At 40.9% G+C, this 21,015-nt stretch overlaps 2 protein-coding genes across 10 annotated transcripts in view; one reads left to right on the top strand and one right to left on the bottom strand.

The window, feature by feature from the left end:
- Positions 1-21,015, bottom strand: part of LOC113029104 (sodium/hydrogen exchanger 9-like) — a 62,063-nt gene that overhangs the window by 32,738 nt on the left and 8,310 nt on the right. For all 9 annotated transcript variants that reach the window (XR_003273343.1, XR_003273344.1, XM_026179727.1 and 6 more), the window contains exons 6-10: positions 9,201-9,306; positions 6,878-7,016; positions 5,774-5,879; positions 3,026-3,114; positions 1,663-1,776 (exon numbers count right to left, since the gene is read on the bottom strand). Coding sequence is in view for 7 of the 9 variants with exons in the window: in XM_026179727.1 (XP_026035512.1) it covers positions 1,663-1,776; positions 3,026-3,114; positions 5,774-5,879; positions 6,878-7,016; positions 9,201-9,306 (554 nt within the window). In the remaining 2 variants the exon portion in view is untranslated. The remainder of the gene's footprint in view (positions 1-1,662; positions 1,777-3,025; positions 3,115-5,773; positions 5,880-6,877; positions 7,017-9,200; positions 9,307-21,015) is intronic.
- dipk2ab (divergent protein kinase domain 2Ab) overlaps positions 18,804-21,015 on the top strand; it is a 36,348-nt gene continuing 34,136 nt past the window's right edge. Inside the window, exons 1-2 of the mRNA XM_026179733.1 lie at positions 18,804-18,991; positions 20,271-20,413. The gene's annotated coding sequence lies outside the window, so the exon portion shown is untranslated. The remainder of the gene's footprint in view (positions 18,992-20,270; positions 20,414-21,015) is intronic.

The raw sequence follows: 21,015 nt of genomic DNA, 5'->3' as shown, positions 1-21,015 counted from the left end.
CGGAGCTTTTTAAAACTCCGATTAAATTCCTGTGCACTTGTTCCCCACATTTCCTGACTTCCATCTAATGAAGGCGGATTGCCAAAAACACATTTTAAAGAAATCAGACCCAATGCTCAAATCATTTGTTTCTTTTCTTTCTTTCTTTTTTTGCTGGACATAAGAGTACTGGAATAAAGAATCTGCTCAGTTAACTATTTCTACGGCCCCTTTGACCCTATGGTAGAAGATGGATTGTAATAATAATTGCTGGCCATCTGGGCACTGGACTGTGAAAGAACAGCTCCTTGGAGTGCAGCCACTAGAGTCGCTCCTCCAGCATACACTATGGTCGTGCCAGCTCTCAGGAAAGGACAATTGTACAGCAAGCAGCCATCAGTCCATCACTGCCCAATCATTTCTCTCAGAAAGCAAAGCTGACGGATACAATAAAGCTTCTGAACACGAGACATCTGTTATGATAGTAAGATTTTTCTATTTATCATTAAAGAGCAGATCGTTTTTTGATAAGATGACTCGAGTTCTATCGCCATTGTACTCTGGTCTACAGAGGCTGCTGCCAGGGGAGAAACATATGCATCTCCTGCCTGTGATGGATTTCTTCCTGTATCATATTTGACACTATATGCAAAATATTAAATCTAGACAGAAGCTATGATCGTTGGATATCTCCGAGCATATTTTTTTCAAAACCTGGCATTTATTTTTGATATCAACTGTGATTTTTTTCTGCTAAACAGCATAAACATCTAGATGTCAAGACTAGCTGATTAATGTAACAGCTTTTTGGTCTAATTTTAAACACTGTAAAGTGACAGAAAAGTAAGAAAAATGGCAAATTCTCTTATTTTCGTTGCTATAAGATAAACGTGAGGCGGCACGGTGGTGTGATAGTTAGCACTGATGTCTTACACCAAGAAGATTCAAATCAGCCAGGCAGCTTAGGGCTCGTTTGTGTAGAGTTTGCATATTCTCCTTCCCACAGTCCAAACACATTCATGTTAATTGGTGATTCTAAACTGGCTGTAGGTGTGAATGGTTGTCTGTCTCTCTGCATTAGCCCTAAAACTTGTCCGGGGTGGGGCTGCTTGCTCTACGATAGCTGGAATATTTTTGCTGATTAATTTTGTGCTTCGTTATTCACATTCACAATATGATTCATATTTGAAATGCAACCAATCAATATTTTCTCATTTTTGTGCAAAAGACAGAACAGAAAGCGTAAATCTTTACATCGTGTTAAAGATGCAGAAAAAGCTAAAACAGCGTCATCTTCAATCCGCTAAATGAAAGAACGGTAAGATTATTTTAAACAGCAAAAAGATTTAAACAGTTTAATTACAGCGTTGCTAAAGAAAAACCAAACAAAAACATCAGTAACAATAAGAATCTGTAGAGATCTTGACTGCCGGAAACCAGCTGGATGACATTTGCAGAGCTCTCAAGATCACCGCCCCTCCCTCTCTCCCCCAAGGACTGGGGAAGTAACAGTATTGCAATGAGGTAGCAAGAAATACAACAGGATAACCAGTATGATCTACTAAATGACTTGTCATTAAACTAATAGGAGACAGAACTGAGTCCTATTCCTGAGATGGGAGTGGAATTCAGAAGCTGCACAACAGGGGGTAAAGTCCTCTGTCATACAGCAGAAAAGGATACAAGTGCCCCAGAAATGAAGTATGGTTCAAATTTATGGCAAGTGAACTTCAACAATATATATCCCATGTAGCCGAAGATGGAAATCTCCCCGAGGAAGTTGAAGACTTCAAAGAGCTGCAAATTATAAAAGGAATTGAGAGGATCATGAGAGAGATGTGTGTATGCTTGCTGTTAGAAACACATAAATCTATTTACAGAGTTTCATTCTGGGTATCTGCCTCCCCTTGAGGACAAATGGGCCAAACAAGCAGGGCACAAGTGAGTGTTTATGGTTAGGCCATATTAAGGTTAAGGTAGGGGTCAGAATCAGCCGAGCACTGAGTACACAATGAGTGACATCCTCTGAAAAAACAACTTTGTGTGCCGAAAGATGGCTGAAAGTGAAGTAGAGGAATGGATAAATAGCATTAGATCTGTACAAACACGACAAATCCAGTGTTTATGTTATTCCCTTTGAGGCGGCAGCTGCAAACATCTACAGCTCGAGGGCATAATGTGGTTTCCTGTAACAGCAGACATGTTCTTGTCATCATCTTTGTGTGAAATAATTTCATTTGAAGCGTACTGGGGATAAAACAGCACATCTTTAGGGACCCAAAAAGTCATATGCTAATGAACTCTGCTTTTTATTATTAGATTATTACAACTCATCGACTCAGGCTCCAGCTTGTCATGTTCTAAGCCAAGCTGAGGAACTTTGGTGTCATATACTGTTCATACAATGGCATTAAAGAGATGATACAATTTCATTAACCATGTTTTTTATTTCTTATATGATTTAGAGCTCTGGTTAAAAAAAAAGATATCCAGCTGAATAAGTGCACTTTTTGGGGATCATAGAAAGAAAAGTATCGGTCCCACTAGCTATTCAACTACTGCCTGTATACACTCAATCACATTTTACCATAAGCTGCATGTATAAACCCTAAAAAATACAGATAGAGGCATTCTGCCAAGTGAACATGCTCTCCTGCATAGCCAGTCCACTTTATAGGCAGAGGCTTCAACTGTGCTGCCTTTTAGGAGTGTCTGTGATAAACAGTTAGCTGCACTATGGTGCTGATAATGAATAATAAATGCACAAATAAGTATATGTGTGTACTTCTGATTTGTTTTGCTCCTCTATGAAGCTTGCTGGCAAAGTGTGACAGTGTGCTAGCCTCCATCTGTGCTCAGCCTTTTAAGTAGATAGCTGGAGACTGATGTCCCACACGGACGCCCGCTGGACAACTGAGCACTAATGGCAATTAATGAGCGCGAACTGCAAATGCTGGCGACAAGAGTCATTCTACACAAACGAGAAGACTAAAAATGACTGTCAAGCAAAAGGAAAACAAGTTTCAGTTGCGCTCCGTTAACCCACCTGCTTGATCCTTGCCCTGCCCTCAGAGGACAAGTTGAGAACTGTGTACCTTGCCTGACTCAAGCCGCAAAACATCACTGCCACAATACCTGAAAGATAAACAATACTTCTGAAATGAATGAAAATTCAAAAATGATATAGCCCCCCCCCCCCCCCCCCCACCCCCACCACCACCACCCCCCCAAACATCCACAGCATCTTCTAAATGTGAACATTTACATTTTGTGGACAAAGCTCATAGATGAGAATCCTGTCAACAGCAGGGAGTTGATAATGCGCCGGATCTGATCAGCTGAAAGTATGCAAAACCACTTATATGTGCATATATTAGTAATCAGGATGAGAGAATCTGTATGTTTGGGAGCTGCTTAACACACAGAGGCTTGAGACTTGTCACGCTGAGAATATGGTGTAGGAGGTTCTACCATCACAGGAGGATCATTTCTGAAAAGAGCTTTTGTCTCCATGGTTCAATCCATGTTTTTTTGTTAACAAGCCAGAGATGCCGACATTCAGAAAAAAGTGGGGAGATGAGGACAAAGATAAATTAAATAAAAGCACTGTTAGAGTAATTCATGTAAGCACTGGTTTATAACATCCAAAAATTAAGCCCTCCTGTGTGCAGCCACTCATATAAAAATTAACCGGATCAGACCAGCCCAACCTTGCATCCACCCACTCTCCTGGTTCCAATAAAAATGTGCTGCCCAAACCAACTCAAGCATATTTATATATCTGATAAAAACATTTACTTGTCCAGATACATGAGGCTCTGGAAACGATTAAAAAAAAAGTTTTAAAAGTGATATAATCACAATCACAATGTCAGTTGCGTGGGAGGAGATACTAACAAAAAACAAATGCACGACAAGCAAAGTACAAAAGGGAAAGACGTACAGACAGCAGCCTCTGCTCCTAAGACAGAGGGTGGAGAGAGTGATTAGGCTCACAGGGGAGGCTGGTTGGACCAGAGAGCTAGAGTTTGAAGCACAAAGCATGAAAGGTGGGCTGCTGCCTCGCAGGACACGCTTGGTTCATTGCAGAAATTCGATTTCACATTTTAGCTTCCTTCGCATTGAGCGAATAACAGAAGGTGGAAAAATGTGAAACTGCTGCGATGGGTATAGCAATAGGTAGAAGACAGGGTTGGCTGTAATAAATATGGCAGCAGAGACAAAATAGCAGCTGTGGTTCAGACTGCTAAATTAAGCCAGTCCATTAGTCTCTCTTCACCATCCGCCTTTACATCGGGATGCTGACATGGACCTGCACTATGCTAGTTCCAGTAATGCTTGGTCAAAATATACCTCTTAGCATTGTGCAACGCCATCTAATGGAGCACGCCATCGTGGCAGATCTCATTTTGGTTCCATTTGGTTGGGGGCAACAACATCGTCCTTGGTTTACATAACACTGACAGAGATAACACATCACCTGTCTGCTGCATTAAGTCTCTTTCTAAGTCTTTTCCACACAGAGCACTTTGCAACAGATTAGATGCTTCTCATAATGAGCAGTTGTGAGGGGCATAAGATTAATGACAGCAGGGCTCCCTGCAAGGCTGAGGGTCATTAGACACACCCTCACTAAACTCTAGCAATTAACAGAGACAGAAAGAGCCTCGATTACCAAAGGACACCAGGGAGGACTCGCATCAGTCATTGCATTCTTTGGTATGATGTGCTGCCTCATCTCAAAGCGACCATTAAACGCCTTTACCGTTAATGCTGTATAGGGTATAGGGTACCATTCATCACCGAAACAGTAATTTTCACTACCTAGACAACAATATCAGCATTAAACTAGATTTTATAACAGTAAAGGTTTCAGGTCAAAACAAAGTATTAAAACCAGCCCAGGAAATGCATGTAGAAATATACTTCCACTAGAAAACTAGAGGCTCTGAGAATTACCGACTGAGGTTTTTCTGTGGTGCGACTCCCACACTGGGCAGTATTTAAAATGCGCTTTATAAACAGGGCATCTGGAATTTAATGGACAAAGGTCAAGCTTTTTCATTAAAACCATCTTCTCTGCCTCCACAGGCCACAGGGAGCAGTGCCAAGGAAGAGGGAGCATTAATACTAATGTGCGCTAATGTATACTCGACTTATATTTCAAAACAACATTACACCACATCAGTAAAGAAACAGAAGACAATTCTAGGCAGCAGAGTCGAGAAATGGTCTTTTCCAAACATGAGCTTGCAAAGATACGTCATTACTTTGACTTTCTTAAAGAGCAGCCACTCTGGGTAAGGACCTGTAAGTGGTGTCATCTCCAAACTAAAACTACAAGCGTTCTCAGGGAGAAGCAGCTATTTTAAAGTAAGAAGAATAGGACTGGTACTTCCAGTTGTCTGTGATGAGAAGATTCTTGGAACAATGCAAAACACTTTGTTGGTTAAAGAGTGCATCTGACTGAGAGATCACTGACTGTACAGGGAGTGTTGGTTGATTGACAAAAAAACCCAAAAAACTGAATCTTGTATGCAAGCAGGGAATTGTGCAGATGGTCATGACTGGACAGCAGTATGTGCGCACATTATTTCCAGGTTTTTGGAGTGTGAGTGGAAACAGAAAATGCCTTGAAGCCAGTCAAACAGATGCTGGGTGTCACTGATACTGTAGAGCAGTATGCGAGCCAGCGGGAGCAGTTGAGAAGAGACGCCTGAGGGGAGAAGGGCAGCTACCCAGAGCACTGACATGGCCACAGACACACAAACAACATAAGTCACACAGTGTTCACCTGATAGCCCGCAGGCTTCAGCCGAGAGGTAGCTGCTCCAGGACAGCAAGAAGAAGACTGACGTTTCCAGCAGGGGATTTTCATGCAGCCGAGTGAATTTGGTGAGGTGAAATGAAAGTTAAAGATACATACGATAATCATGAAGTATTTAACACTTTGCATCAGGCCAGGGTTCATATTGCAAATGCAGGACAAATTTCCCACTGTTGCACAAGTGCATTCCAGTGCTACAGTCTGGAGAAACTGTGGTACGCTGCCTGCAAAAATAAAGCAACTGCAAATAGTGCTCAACAAGCCAGGGGATCGCCCATACAGAGTAAACGCGGGCAGTGAGCTCCACTGTCCCACATCCCCTCCGGCAAAGCTTGGGTGCAAACCATAGAGCAATATTTTACACGGTGTTCTGGGCAAAACAGTAGGCACTAGAATTTTCATATTTCTGACAGCCACATAGAAAGAAACGAAGGGTAAGTTTGGCTACTGGAAATATTACAAAGTTAGGCCTGAAGGGTATTTAATAGGCTGCGTTTAAAATACTCCTCGGGCATGCAATAATAAAAATACACCTTCTTAAGCCTGATTGTTTTTGTAATTAATAAGGACAGGTGTGGTTATTAATTAAAAGATAAATGAGCAACTACACATCAAGGTGAATTTCTTTAACAAATAGCAGACACAAGAGCAGGATGCTGCTATGGTTAGCATCAGCAAAATCTAATAAATGCTCACTTTGTGGTTTGCCTACACCCAGAGATTAGTCACTGTAAATAAGAGCTGAGTCCTGGCCCAAACCCCTCATGACACATTCCCATTTTTCATCCTAAAGTCTAATTACTTGAAGATCAGAGAGAAACGCCGGACGACGGCGCAAGTCGAAACTTCATCATAGGCTATTGGCTTGATTGACGACCTCTCTGCAGCCATTAATGTCGCAGGAGCACTTTAGACTTTAGCTGCATCGCTTTTGTTGGTAAAAGTGGTACAGTAGGGGTTTGTTAGAGAAGCAATTATAGTGTTGAGGAACAGGATATACTGCGGCGGATGCTGAGGTGATAATTGAGTCTGGGGTGTAGAGGCAGAGATGGGACGGGATGAAAAGGATATGAGGGCTGTTATTACTGTGAAAATGAGACCTAAGAGGAAGGAGCCAATGAGCACTATGAGAAAAAAAACAAAGGCGTGGAGAAAGGCAGTGGGGTTGAAGATGAGTCCTGCATTCATCTGGGTGTAGGTGGTGATGGCACTAGGAGAAACATGAAGCAAATGCAAACAGAGCCGTTATGGAACAAAAACAAGCCAGAGGCATAATTACAACAGAGACACTTTGATTGCTACAGATGCTGAGAATACAAATTAAAAAAAAAACAAAAATGTTTATGACTCTGCAATAAGAACAGTCATCAGAAATATGACCAACTGGGTTCTTAGTGGAAAACAATGAGCATAAATTTACATTCTTATTATGCTGAGCTAAGTGCTATTTACTGGAGTCATTCCTTTTTTAGATTACATGGTTTCCCTTAGAACTTCCATCTTTTCCCGAAAAAGAAAAAAAATATATTAGGATTTTTTCTTTGTTTCAGAGACATCTCAGTGTAGTTAGTAAGAAACAAGTAAAAAAAAAAAAAAAAAAAAAAGATGGCAGCATTATTCACACTGCTATAAATATTTACTTTGTGAGAGGAAGGGAGGCCTCCATATGGAAGTCATTGAGTGCAAAAGAGGCCTCACAGGGAGGACAGAGGGAGGAAGAAATTGTGTGCATGTCTGTGTGTGGTGGGATGGAGGGGGTGCCTGTGGTAATGCAAGCCCAGACAAGCGACCAAGAGAGTGGCTGATGAACCAGTCTGCCTTTGTGGAATGACACAGTCTCTTTAGCCGGCAAAGACCCTCCCATGTACTCCCCCGTGGACTTAGATTGTTTTAAATGAAACACAAACTATGGAATCAGCAAAAACGGTAGCAAAGTGGCACTTGTTTTGTTTCCCTGCATTTAATGGGACCCAGAGCTACTGCTCACAGTAAAGAAACAAACACACCGCGCACAGCATCTGGTAGCCACTCATATATACTGTAAGTATAAGATGTCTTATACTCCTACTAACATTAAAATTGTTTTGTTTCTGCAATTTCAGTACCATCAGGCTGGAATGAGCAAGCACACATCACAACAGGCCCTAATCTCTATAGCGGGAGGGGAAGAATCAGTCAAGCTATGGTAATGAGCTCAGCATGCTGAAAAGGGGAAATCTATTACCCCCCTCTCCTCCCTGAAAAGAAAGACTCCTGTGGTGCATTTGCCCACTAGTCAGTGATCAGAATGACCTTCTGGAGACTGTAACTTCAGATGGTTTGGGCTGTTATCCCAGTTGAGATCCCAAGATGTTAAAGCAGGACCTGGCTGAATGGTGGCTGGGTCAGGGCTGCTGGAGCAGGACGTTTTGCGACTGTGAGATGGCACATCAGCGTAAGGTTGAGCTGCTCTGGGAGCTTGTTAAAATTCTAGTGCCAGGACCCTGCCTGGCTCACTAATAAGGGCCAGCTTTGTGCATGGGGCCAGGGCGACCGGCAGGCGAGTGACCAAGTCGAGTGAAAGGAGATGGCATGTAGGCTGGTCACGCCACTCTAAGAACAAACAGAACACTATCTGACTCTTTGTCTGGGAAGAATTGCAGGCTCCCTCCTCCACCGTACAATGTACACAATGCAACAATTTGCACTCCCCTTCTAGGAATTGGCAAGCATATTTATTCAATTGGAAAGCGAGATGTCAGAATGTCAGGTTCTATATATTTGCATCAGTCTTTTTAAAGATAATAAGCACAGATGTTATCTCTCCTCCTGCTTTATTTGTGTGTCTGCCTGCTTGTCTGTGACTGTGGAGATGTGAGTTTTCGCCCCTCTCTGTCTCCGGCTTGCCATCTGCTTTCACATCTACACGACTAGCTCTGCTCACTAGCATTGTGTAAACAGAGCAGACAATGACAGCAATGTGCGAGGACAGAAGCATGCATAGTTTTGTAAAAAGCTGGAGAAAAGGGGAAAGAATTAAGCAAATGAAATGCATGGAGAATGCATGACTGCATCCTGGCTGCTCTGAGTTTCCAAGAATTTTGTGTTGTATTCTTCCAAAGTCAACATTAGCTATGATAACCAAGTTCGCAGCATGGGACTGTCTCTTTACTCTGGCATTAAGGACCTAAATGAGATGCTGATAGTGCTTGGGGCAACTCACTTATGCAGTTCGCTGCATAGTATTTAAGGGATTGTTGCTGTTTTCCTTAAAGCTGGCAGCACCCACTCAGGCTTCCTTCCTCCACATCCGCCCCCATAATGCCATTTGGAGAAGTCTGAGCACCCACGCAATTAAACCTTGAAATAGATTGCATTCTCAGGGCTTGGAGAAATACTAAAGCAAAATACTCACTGTGTCAGGACGATGGCAACGGCATCATTCAGGACACTCTCGCCAAACAGCAGCATGTGCAGATCCAAGTCCACACGCAGATCTGATAAAAGGCCAAGGACTGAGACTTTAAAAAAGAAAGAAAAACAAAACAGGAGAAGTGTTGCTATTAATGGCCGCAGGAAGTAGAGCAACTTGAAGAGAAAAAGAAAAACTACTCAGTTAATTACACAGCAGAAGTGTCCTCCAGTATCTCCTGTGCTATTACAAAGAAGAGAAAGTACAAGAATTAATAAGTAAGCTGACAAAAAACTACAGTATGACGACAGCAGCGGGATAAAGATTTTGACAACTGGGCAAACTAAGCAAAGATTTGTTCAAGCTAAACAGGATGTAGAAATTACACAATGACTTGGGAAAGATAATATCTATGTTTGTTAATGATACATGAACAAATTAAGCGCATTGCTCATCATAATCTTTTTTCCCCACTGTAACAACTGGAAATTGGAGTATGAAAGAAAAATGCAAAGTTTAACATAAGTGGAACGTTACATTTCTTTGTTTTTTAGGATCCAAGCATTGAGTGATGTGAGGCTTTTGGAGTGCTACACGTGTTTGAAAACTCATGAAACTTTACATTATGTGAGTGGGCCTTAGCAAGAGAAAGACCCTTTAAAGTGTAAGTAACCAACATGCGATATTTCTTATCTACATGCATGAAATTATGCAGCCACTTTTAATATTCAATGAAATAAAAACAGATTCTTAGATACATGCGTAAACCCAATAGGAAGCCTACCATTTTTAGTTTCCCCCTTTCCATAGACTCTACTCTACCCAGCTGCCCACCAAGAATGAAATTATCAGTTTTTACGATGTATCCTGTGATGATAAAGGTTAAGCCTTTTGAGTTGTAACCGAATAGTGTGTCATTTTCATGGTCCAATGATGAGTTTGGATGTTTTGCTACAAATTATAAAGTTGTTGTATCTCCAATATAAATACTTCAATCTGCCTTAAACTTCCTATTCTGTTTAATAGTCTCAAACATGACAAGCATTGCTTTTACATTACATTGAAATGGGCAATCTGCATATAGTAATGGTCTAAATCAACATGACATACAGTTACTTGGTGTTCTCTAATGCTACATCATAGACACAATGCATATTGTTTTACAAAAAGAAAAAGTAAATTATTTAATTATTATAATTTTATCATAGTTTTTGGCCTATATTGTGTCACTGGATCAATCACCTATACATTACAGTTATGGGAAAATGTAGACTGTCTTTCAATTCTAAGGTTTTATGTAACTGAACATAACAAATATAATCTGGTCTTCCCAGGACTTAAAGTTTATGGCAGTACAAGTAGAAAAATATTGAACTGAAACATGAAGCATGGCGTGTTTGGAAGGCTTGTAATGTGACAGCACGGCTTACGTTTGCAAAGTTGCATCTGGACAAACCACAAAACATCTGCAACGATAACCTTTGGACAGCTGAGACCAAAGTAAAGACATATTGTACAACAGTGGTCACCAACCTTTTCTGCGCCACGGACCGGTTTAATATCAGACAACATTTTCATGGACCGGCCTTTAAGGTGTCTTAGATAAAGACAAAAAAATAAAATGATACCACCAAGACGAAAACAGTGGTATTTTTTCACTGTGTAATTGTGTAACTTTATTAGCAGCGTCCTCCTGAAATGCACCAACAACATTGAGAGTAACATCCTCCTCTCTGCCCCTTAATGCTCTCTGGTTGCTATGGTAACTTGTAAATATTTCTTTCAAAATAAGGCTCACAACTACAACACGGGGGGGAAAAAAACACCCAGGGAAACAGAGTTAACGATAAAAACCCTGAAAACCATAAATTTCATACCCGAGCCTCAACTCTCACGGCCTGGTACCAAACGACTCACAGACCAGAACCGGTCCGTGGCCCGGGCATTGGGGACTGCTGTTGTACAGTCCCACGTTTGTTGACAACAAAACACAACACATCAAAACACAACACATCGGCATCAACACCATACTCTACCAACTCTCAAGCACAGCAATAACCAGTATTTAAGTTATTGCTTGTAAAGTTGGTTCTTTAAACTACTGAGTCATCAGGCATAGTTTAATAATCTGATTCTACATGTTGACTTAGTGTTTGTTAAATGAACAATGGATGATACAATACAATACAGTTTTATTTATATAGCACATTTAAAAACCTGAAGGCAGACCAAAGTGCTTCACAGTTATTAGGGGAGAAAGAACATTCAAGTCAATAACAGGGTACAGATCAGGCACTAGCACAGACAGAATGGAGGCACCAATAGACCAGAAGAGTTAAATAAAATTGGTATCAAACCCCAATACAGAAAGAAGGAAGGTTAGATCGTGAATACAAAATATCTACTAAGAAGATAAAAACAGCAGTAAAATTAATAATAAAACAATAAATTTAATATAAAGTTTAAAAAGGGTATTAACTGGTCAGGAAAGCCAGGTCAAATAAGAATGCTTTCAATCTTGATTAAAAGGATTGGATAGAGTCCAAGGCACGAATAGAAGCAGGGAGGCTGTTCCAAAGGTTGGGTGCAGCTGAAGCAAAGGCACGATCACCTCTGGTCTTCAGTCTAAACTTAGGTTGGGCCAGGAGTAATTGATCTGATGATCTTAATGCACGACAAGGTCAAATGGTGGGGAGTCCCAGATTTAAACCTAGTGGGAGTGACCCCCCACAGAGGGACAAAAGGACCCCTGATGATCCTCTAATCGCCTGAGCCAAGGTGTGAAACTGGGTGTGGGTCCCAATCAGCCAGAGTTTCGGGTGAGTTCATTGTGAAACCTGGCCCCACCTTATCATGCAAATTCCTGAGATCAGATGGCCCAGGATGTGAGTGGGCGTTAAGGCGTCTGGGAAGGGAACTCAAAACTGGATTATAGATGGCAGAGAGTTGGTGTCGTAAACCACCGCCTCTGTTCAAAGATGGTCGCTCATAGTGGACATAGATGGCTTCTTTCACTCCTCTTTCAAACCATCTGTCCTCTCTGTCCAAAATGTGAACATTGGCATCCTCGAAAGAGTGTCCTTTATCCTTAAGATGCAGATGGACTGCTGAGTCTTGTCCTGTGGCGGTGGCTCTTCTGTGTTGGCTCAGGCGATTAGAGGATCATCAGGGGGTCCTTTTGTCCCTCTGTGGGGGGTTACTCCCACTAGGTTTATATCTGGGACTCTCCACCATTTGACCTTAGAACTGAAGAAGCTTCTCGGATGAGAGGTGAAACGTCTTCAAGTAACTTAAAGAAGTCCAGACGCCTTTCTTTGCAAGCTCCTTTGACTACGATGACCTGGATGACTGAGAACCTTCACAGCCATACAGATGACACTTGCTTATCGAGCTTAAAGGAGCTGTCCAAGTAGACACCCAGGTTACGTATAGAATCAGAGAGAGAGTTAGCAGCAGGGCAACAAGCTGGTCGAACACCATAACTTCAGTTTTTTTCTCATTTAAAATGAGAGAATTATCTGACAGCCAATCTTTGACCTCTCTCAGGCAATCCAACAGGGAATGCAGTGATGCTGACTGATCATCATTCAGTTGACAATAAATTTGAATGTCATCAGCGTAAAAGTGATAAGAAATATTGTATTTTTCAAATATGCAGCCCAAGGGTAGCATATACAAAGAGAATATTAAAGGGCCCAATGGCAAATTAGTATCAGCACAAACCAAATAAACAAATAGTTTTACAAAAATTACATTCATTTATGCCAAAGTTTAAAATCTCAAACATGAAAATCATGTTTAAATTTGAAATCCACTTACAATATAATTAAAACAAAGTCCAGAACCGTGTCTGTGTGTTTCATGGGCCACATTTCCTGTGTTTAAAAGACATAATATACAACATTGCTGGTTTGCTGGGAGGAGTAGTGAGAGTAGACATATGAAAGACTGAATTTCTTGACATGATTCAGATACACTTAGCCACTCACAGTTACCAGCTGCTACAATTACTTGTATCCTTTTTTTTTAGAGCTGCAGGTGTTGCTGTTTCATATCATACTCATTTTCAGTGACCGTGAATATACATCGACATACACTCTTTAGCTTGAGGCATTAATACAGTTTTCACTACAGAGAGCGATAACAACTAGGTTACTGGGAATCAGAGGAAGCTGGCTGTGAAAAAAGATAAGATTGTGTGGTGCTTTAAATAAAAGATTAACTCACTGCTAGAAAAAACTGCTACCTGAATATACTGTTTATACTGACCCTGCTGGCAGCTTTGAGCTTGTCTGTCCCTCCCTGAACTTTATTCCGGTTGAAGAGCTTTTGAGCATCTCAACAGGAACCAGACAACTTCAGATCTTTTTCATTTTGAGCTCACAGGTTGACTGATTACTACGCTTCGGTACACTGTGCTTAATTCCCCAATGCGCAGTGTACTTACAGGTTGCAGTGGAGATTTTCCTGCATTTAAATGGATATGTTGAGCATTGAATTATAACTTGTGATGCAAGCTTGGAGCATGTTGAATGTTTAATGTTGAATGCATAGCTCCAACTGGCAGTTGTGGTAAGGGGAAAAAGGGGGAGGATGGGGGGCAGGTTTTACATTAAAGTAGTTATGAAATAAGTAAGACTTGAAGTAAAAGAAGGAAATTTTTGGAGGACAAGTACCGACTCATCTGTCAGACTAAAATGAAAGATTTGCCACAATTATGGGATAAACTCCCATAAATGGGAGAAAATGAAGGTGAATGCAATGACAGCGTGCATGCATGAATGAGCATTCTCCCAAATGGTGAGTTGTAGGGAAATTCAGCAACGCCTTAATGGCTTGTCTCACCACTCTCCCTTTCTCTTTAGATAGTGAACTCCTGACCACTGAGCTTTACTGAGGTGAGAGACGCCTGTCATTCTGTGCCCATTTTCATTGGATTTTTTTGGTGACTTATTGGATATGTTGTCAGTATGCTCTTGGATGAATTATGGAAGGTTGTCCATTACTTTCAGTGTTCTCTATTTTTTACTCTTGTCTTCTCCATCTGTATATATTTGTTTCCTGCTCTTTAACATATGCCTAGCTGCTGGAGCTACTCTCCCAGTCTATCACAGGACTTATGGCTCCTGTTTGTACTGGTACCACTTTGGACCACTTGTTTCGGTTGATTCTTTAACCCCTCTCAGTCTTCCTTATAGTGCTGTCACATGGGATTCCCACATCTATTACCGCTGTCCTCTTCTGCTCCTCGTCAACTACTACTGTGTCTGCTTGTTTGGTTGGCAGCTGCTTGTGAATCTGGAACTTAAAATTCCATAAGATCTCTTTTTCTAAACCACTTCTGGTGGTGCGTTCCATCAGTGCTCGAGGAAGTCTGACCCACAGTCAGCACAGATGCTCCTGGACACTATCCTAGGCACTTTTAATTCCCCTGTGTGCTTGTTGATCTTACATATTACAACTACTGTCTGGATTTAGTGGCATCTTTACTGTTCTGTTGCATCAGGTGTGTTCTGACGTCACCATGTGTCACCACCACTGTGCTATCCCTTAGGCCTTTTCTAGTGACTGGCAGTATTTGTTGATGCCAGCCAGTTTCTTTGAATGATACTTCCAATGGATTCCTCTTCATCTTCTGCTATCTGGCACATGTAAGGTTCATTTTTCTATTTTAACCATGGATTTTCCTTCTATTATCCTAAATTGTAAGTCTGACACACATTAATTCTCTGGCCCTCTTTTTTTTGCTCATAGATTCTCAGAGTTCTTGACTTTAAGTTGAATATAGCTGAGGACTTCCCATGTCTTGACATAAGTAGCTTCTATCTCCCCTTCTGTCCAGCTTACTTTAGGCTTTAGGCAATTTGATGTAAGAGCAGAATAGACAGGTGCTGCTGACAATGGCTTCATTCTATTTAGCCATTTCAGTGAACCAGCATTTATGACACCAGGCTATCCATAGTGACCCTGAATGGTTATAAAAGTATGAAAATGAGGTAAATTATATGCTACAATATGACTATTGCAGTCGTCATATCTCAACCCACTGAACGCCAGTGGGCGACCTTTGATTACCCTATTAAAGCACGACTTCACAACTCTCATTAAAGCAGACATTTAGGCAATATCTTTGGGAAAATCGGTATTTAGTTGTGGTTGGTTTCCTTTCATCCTCATCACAGCTCTAATTTGCTCAAGGGATCATGAGCAGGAAAAGAACGGTCCTATATGTCTGCCATCCCGCCTTCTGGTCACGCCACCGTTTTAGTCCTGATTGCTTCCCCTCATTCCCACAATGCAGCAACACTTATACAATCAGTGAGCAGATCCTGCTGAGGTAGATCGGTGAGTCGATGCCTCTTTCACTCCTGGGGTACAGCTTGAAATCATGTAAACCCTGTAGGTGGCTGTATTTGTATCAGCAAGAGAACGGCTCATAACACACACAGATTTTTTTTAAGAGCCTTAGTAAAAATTCTTTATGAGATTTATGAAATCTGGCTTGCAGGAATCCTAATTTCTCATATCATTTGTGAGGAAATTCATATCGGTGGTGAAAAATACTAATAAACTGATTATTTACTTATTATTTAGCCAAACCCGTCTCAACACAGCATCAGCTGACTTGAACTCCACGGTGAGTTTACGAAGAGTAAATATCACATAGAAGATGCTGAGCATATGAATGAGCACATGCACACACAGCATCCTCAGCTCAGCAGGCGACTAAGTGTCGACACTGAGTGACAAGCAGAATACTGACACTGAAGAGATAGTGACATGCCTAGTAGCTCCAGACTTCCAGACACCTCAAGTATCTCCTGCAAGATATCAGCTCTAGAATTGGTTCAATTACAGTAGATTAGATTACAGTGTTTTACATGAGATGCAGAGATAGGTGCACAAACTGACAGACTGATATAAACAGATAAATGCAGGCATCTAATAATGGACAGTAGTAACTGCTAGAGAAGAAGTCAGGCCAGGTTCCAAACAAGGAAAACAAAATTATCATAACAAAAAACAATGTCAGATATGAGGAAAGACAACACAAATGCGGAGTCATAAACATACACATGCAAGGACATGTGCAATTCTGAAGGCCGGACATTATCATATTCAAAACAATAACAACTCCTGGTGGATTAGTATTCCACTTGTTGATTTCAAAATGCAAAAATAGTACTCTGAGTTAGTGATGGAAACATTCTGATGTGGAAAAAGAGCCAAGGACGATTGCTAAGTTTTGCCCTGTGAACACACAGACCAGCGGTGGCAGGACAGCAAGGATACGACCAGACTGACAATACGAGCGGTGGCCAGAGAGCGGCCTCAGGACTTGTTTTGACAGATCTGGCTCTTTGGTGTTTGACAGGTTTAAAGCTCTTTCTGGTTGGGGGAAATCCTTTATCTGGAGAGTGTGGGGTAGGCCCTGGAATAAGGATTGCTCCGTCTCCCTGCTTCCATAATGCCTGGCCGATGACAGTATGTCATGCACTCCTCACACTCCAACACTAAAGGGAAAAAAATAAAAACACCCACCCTCGCCGCACACACTCACACTCACAAGGTGCTGGTTGGCTGTGTTGTCATGGAAACTCCATCCTACAGCTGTCAAGTGTTCATCAGTTTCCACAGCAACACCATAAGGTAGAGAGCCTAGACAATTATTTCAGACATAATACAGTTGAAAGGGTCGAAGGGAGCTTTATTGGGTCAAATTACCCATTGCTGAGTTTTAGCAGAGGCAAAGCTTGCGACCATCTTAGTCAGAAAGCATGGGATTTGCTTGCTGATTTGACCAAATTAGGCAGATATAATACTCAAAGAGATGACGGATTAGGAAGGAGATAACAGCCAACAGGGAATTACTATAATCTCCCCAGCTCTGTAAAAAAAAACACCCAAAACTGAGGCTTTATAACGGTTTCATTTCAAGTTGGACTGAACAAGTTAACTAAGGTTCTCAGTGTATTTCCCAGATGTTTACATCTTTAAAATGCACATCAATTTGTTATGCTTATACTGATAATATAAAAACAACCAACCAAAACTATAGAAATTTAAGATATAAAAGTCACTGCTAAACAGTCACTTATTTCTATGTAAATTAAAGTAGTGCAGATATAGCATGTAAAATATATAAAAGTTATTCTAGATAGGAAGCAAGTGATCTGTTAACAGTTCACAGTTCAGCATCTGGCAAGGGGCTCATGAGTACACATAGCATGGGTAGCTTGCACATCTGTGAAGGCACAATTGATGCCAATTGTATACTGATGCTACACATGATGAACTGAAGGACAGCTGAGCCAAAAATTCTCATAATTTGAATTAAATACTCAACAAAAACACATTAAACATAAACAACACAACTGAATCAACAAACTAAAGCGGTACCACTTTTAACAATAGACAGTATGAGGTATGGATATAGCCACTGTGACATCAGCCACTACACGCTGCATTTTGAAGGTTCATTGTGAACCAGTCAAAGTTAGCTAATGTTAGCATTTAGCCACTGCTATGTTGATATTTTGGACCTAGGGGATTACCTCATATGGATGAAAGAGTGGAGTGTAAATATGTGTGTAAATGTACCCAAGCTAGCAAGCGTGGTTAACAACCTGCATTCATAAAGTTGCCTGTTAGCCTTTTTTCTTCACTTTAAAAAAAAATTTTTTTTAAATTCACTTTACTTAGAGAAATTGTCTTAAAAATAATACTCATGGCCCTTTGAAAAAAGAAAAAAGTTATACTGAGGAAACACTTTCTGGCTTTCTCATTGAACACTTGTGAGCTAGTTTTTTCAGGTTTTACTTCTTTTGCAGTGCCAGCTCCCCCATTACAATGTTGTGATGGTTTTCTTTCTCCACCTCGAGCTAAATGCATTTCCTTAGGTAAAACCGAGGAGTGGCAGAATGCAGACTGTTCATAACAGGCACAAGCTGGCTGAATTGAAATGATTCTGACTGACTAAGACTAAAACTGACGGCAATTTTCTGTGTGAAAATTCAATTTTCTTGCCCAATAGCTGGAACTGTCTTTTTTCAACAAGAAAATTCCAAACCACATTCTACATATATCACAAAACAATGGCTTCAATGTGACTGAGTCTGGGCAATGAAAAGAAAAATAAGACAAAGGAAGCCCTGAATTTTTGACTGGATGAAATCCTACATACAGAAAGAATGAAACCCCCCCCCCCCCCCATTCCAAAAACCGAAGGGTTATTAAAGGAAGAGGTGATGCAAGACGGTGGAAATTACTGTTGTAAGTCAGTGTCAGTGCACCAAAATGTGCAACTGGTAAAGTGTTTGTGACATCAAACAATGAATTATTGTATATTATGCACCACACCGGTCACAGAATTCAGCATTACATTACTTGTCTTACTTAGCCTGTTATATATTAATAAAGACTAAACACATACTGTATGTGTGCTTAGTGAGCACCAATTGTGGCCTTCCATGTTTACCTTAATGTTGTACTTCTGCTCCTCTGTTGCAATAACATGCCTAAAATTCTGTGTTTGACGATGCTATGCTGCTGGTATATTGAGCCATACCTATGGTTTGTTTACTTCTCATTTCTCTTTCAGCAAACCAAACTGCGTCCCTACAAACTACATGAGAATGTTCAGTTTGGTCATTGGGCAGATGTATCAGGGCTGGGAGCAACAGAAGCAAATAAACGATGGTTCAGATCGGGGCCTGATCACGTTCACACCATAAAAGAACCGCTCAGGAGTTCATTTGGAAATGGACCAAGACCACCTCCTCCAAAGGCTCTCGGTGCTCATCTCTTTCTCTCTCTCTCTCTCTGTGTGTGTGAGAGTATTTATATATCTTTTTAAAGAGGAAAGCCAAAACGGTAGCACAGAAACAGAAGTCATTCCTTTCAGAAGTTAAGTGAGGGTTTCACTGACCTGCCTCCATCCCTGCAGCTAGAGGATACAGCACAGCAGGTGTTCCACTTTGTGACCTGAACCATGCATTTTATTTTGAGTCTTGGAGGAACAGGTTTCACAGCTATGGTTCTGTGGTGGCTTGTATAGAACTAAAAAGTTTTTTTTTTTAAAAATCAATAGATGCCAAATGAAAGGAACAAATAGGAAAAGCAAGACTGTGGGCCTGCTTCTTCTGCCAACAAAAAACGATGAATAAAACCCAGAAGAAGCCTCATCTAATGAAACATTAAAGGTGAAATGTTAACAATGAGGTATTGCAAATTTACCTACGTAGATATATGAACAGTCAGCAGACAGACTCTACCTTTCCCAAGTATGAATTTTCACAGACAAGACGTGAAAACGTACATTTGCAGTTTTGAAGAATAGGGCCCTGGATAAGACCCAAATATAATCTCTCTAGGTTTAGAGGTTACTATGCTAATCACATTTTTGACATGTTGAGTCATACTGAGCTGAGCCGTGTGTTTGAAAAGAGGATAATACCAACAGAAAACAGAAATATTCATATGACTTTCTGTAATAGTTATGCCTAAATGCTGCTTTGAAAAACCCTCCACACTTACAGACTTTTTTTTTCTCGAAGACGACGTTCTAAAGAATATCAGATTCATCTAAAGCTCAAAATCTATACTTTGCCTATACCTCTAAGATGGTAATTTCACAAAAACAATACAGTAACATTACTTTAGTGTCCTCAGTGGTAGTTGCAGCGTAAAATCAGCATCCACTTTAAGCAACACTTTAAGCGAGGTTGCTTCAGCTCTGCAGCAAATGCTATTACCTATCCCTCCACTTTATTCAACGTAGAATAAACAGGAAAAAAAAAATCAAATCAAGTATTTTGTATCACTTTTAAACCCGCAGCTATATCTCTGGAGTCATCTCCAAGCAGAAAAATACATTTGGGATCAGTCAGATGGCTCACCAATGCCATTGTTTAATAAATATTTTTTAAAAACTCAAATAAAGAGCACTAAAGTTTTGTGCTTTACAGCATATATGTGGCAGTGGCACAACCAGAGAGCTGTCAAGCAAGCAAGGGTTATGACATGATGACACGTCTACATTGTTCTGAGAATCACTACGTCTTTGTCTTACAGCGTAACAGACTGAGCCTGTTTCGGTTGCGTTCGTCCATTTCAGCCTTGTGACTGAAAGTTCACGAGGAAGAGAAATGAACTGGAAAATTCTGACAGCTGCTTCTCCAAAAGTCAGAAAACCAACGCTGCAGAGATGGAAGCAGGTGAGGCATATCTGTGTTTCGGCCATCGGTGCATCACAGTGTGATTCAAATCAAAGCTACAAGCGAGCCGGAGTCGGCAGAGATGAACGCAGCATGGTGTGGCAAAAATAATGTCAATCAGTGTGACAGCCGCACCATAACCTACAGCTCCTCGCTGACACTCACCCCTATCAGCCACTTACCGTATAAATAATTCATTACCAAATGAGGACATTACCACAGGATGCTGTATGACACTCTACATGACTGCTCTTGAGGACCACTGATTTTATTGTGTGTACTCCACTTAGGAGAAAGGTGCACTGAATTTAAAGCAGTTACAGCTACTGAGTGGGTGTTGTGGCTCTGTTCCTGCATATACAGTAGCCTTAGCTGTCAATGTTTTTGTTATACAAAGATTCGTCTGTCAATCTCAATGTTACACCTTGTTACTTAAAACCAAGCAAAATAAGGTGTGAAAGAACAGTGTGCACCAGGTTGGACCTTTTGAAACATGTTATCTAATACGTTAACTGCTCAGTGAATCTGCAGTAATAAATAAAAACTCCCCAAAAAATTGCAGAAATGAGCAATATGCAGCTCCTCAAATATGCTCAACACAT

This window comes from Astatotilapia calliptera, chromosome 9, assembly GCF_900246225.1.
Source record: "Astatotilapia calliptera chromosome 9, fAstCal1.2, whole genome shotgun sequence".
Lineage (NCBI taxonomy): Eukaryota > Metazoa > Chordata > Actinopteri > Cichliformes > Cichlidae > Astatotilapia > Astatotilapia calliptera.
The sequence above is the reverse complement of the archived record's forward strand: the minus strand, read 5'-3'. Positions and strand labels throughout refer to the sequence as shown.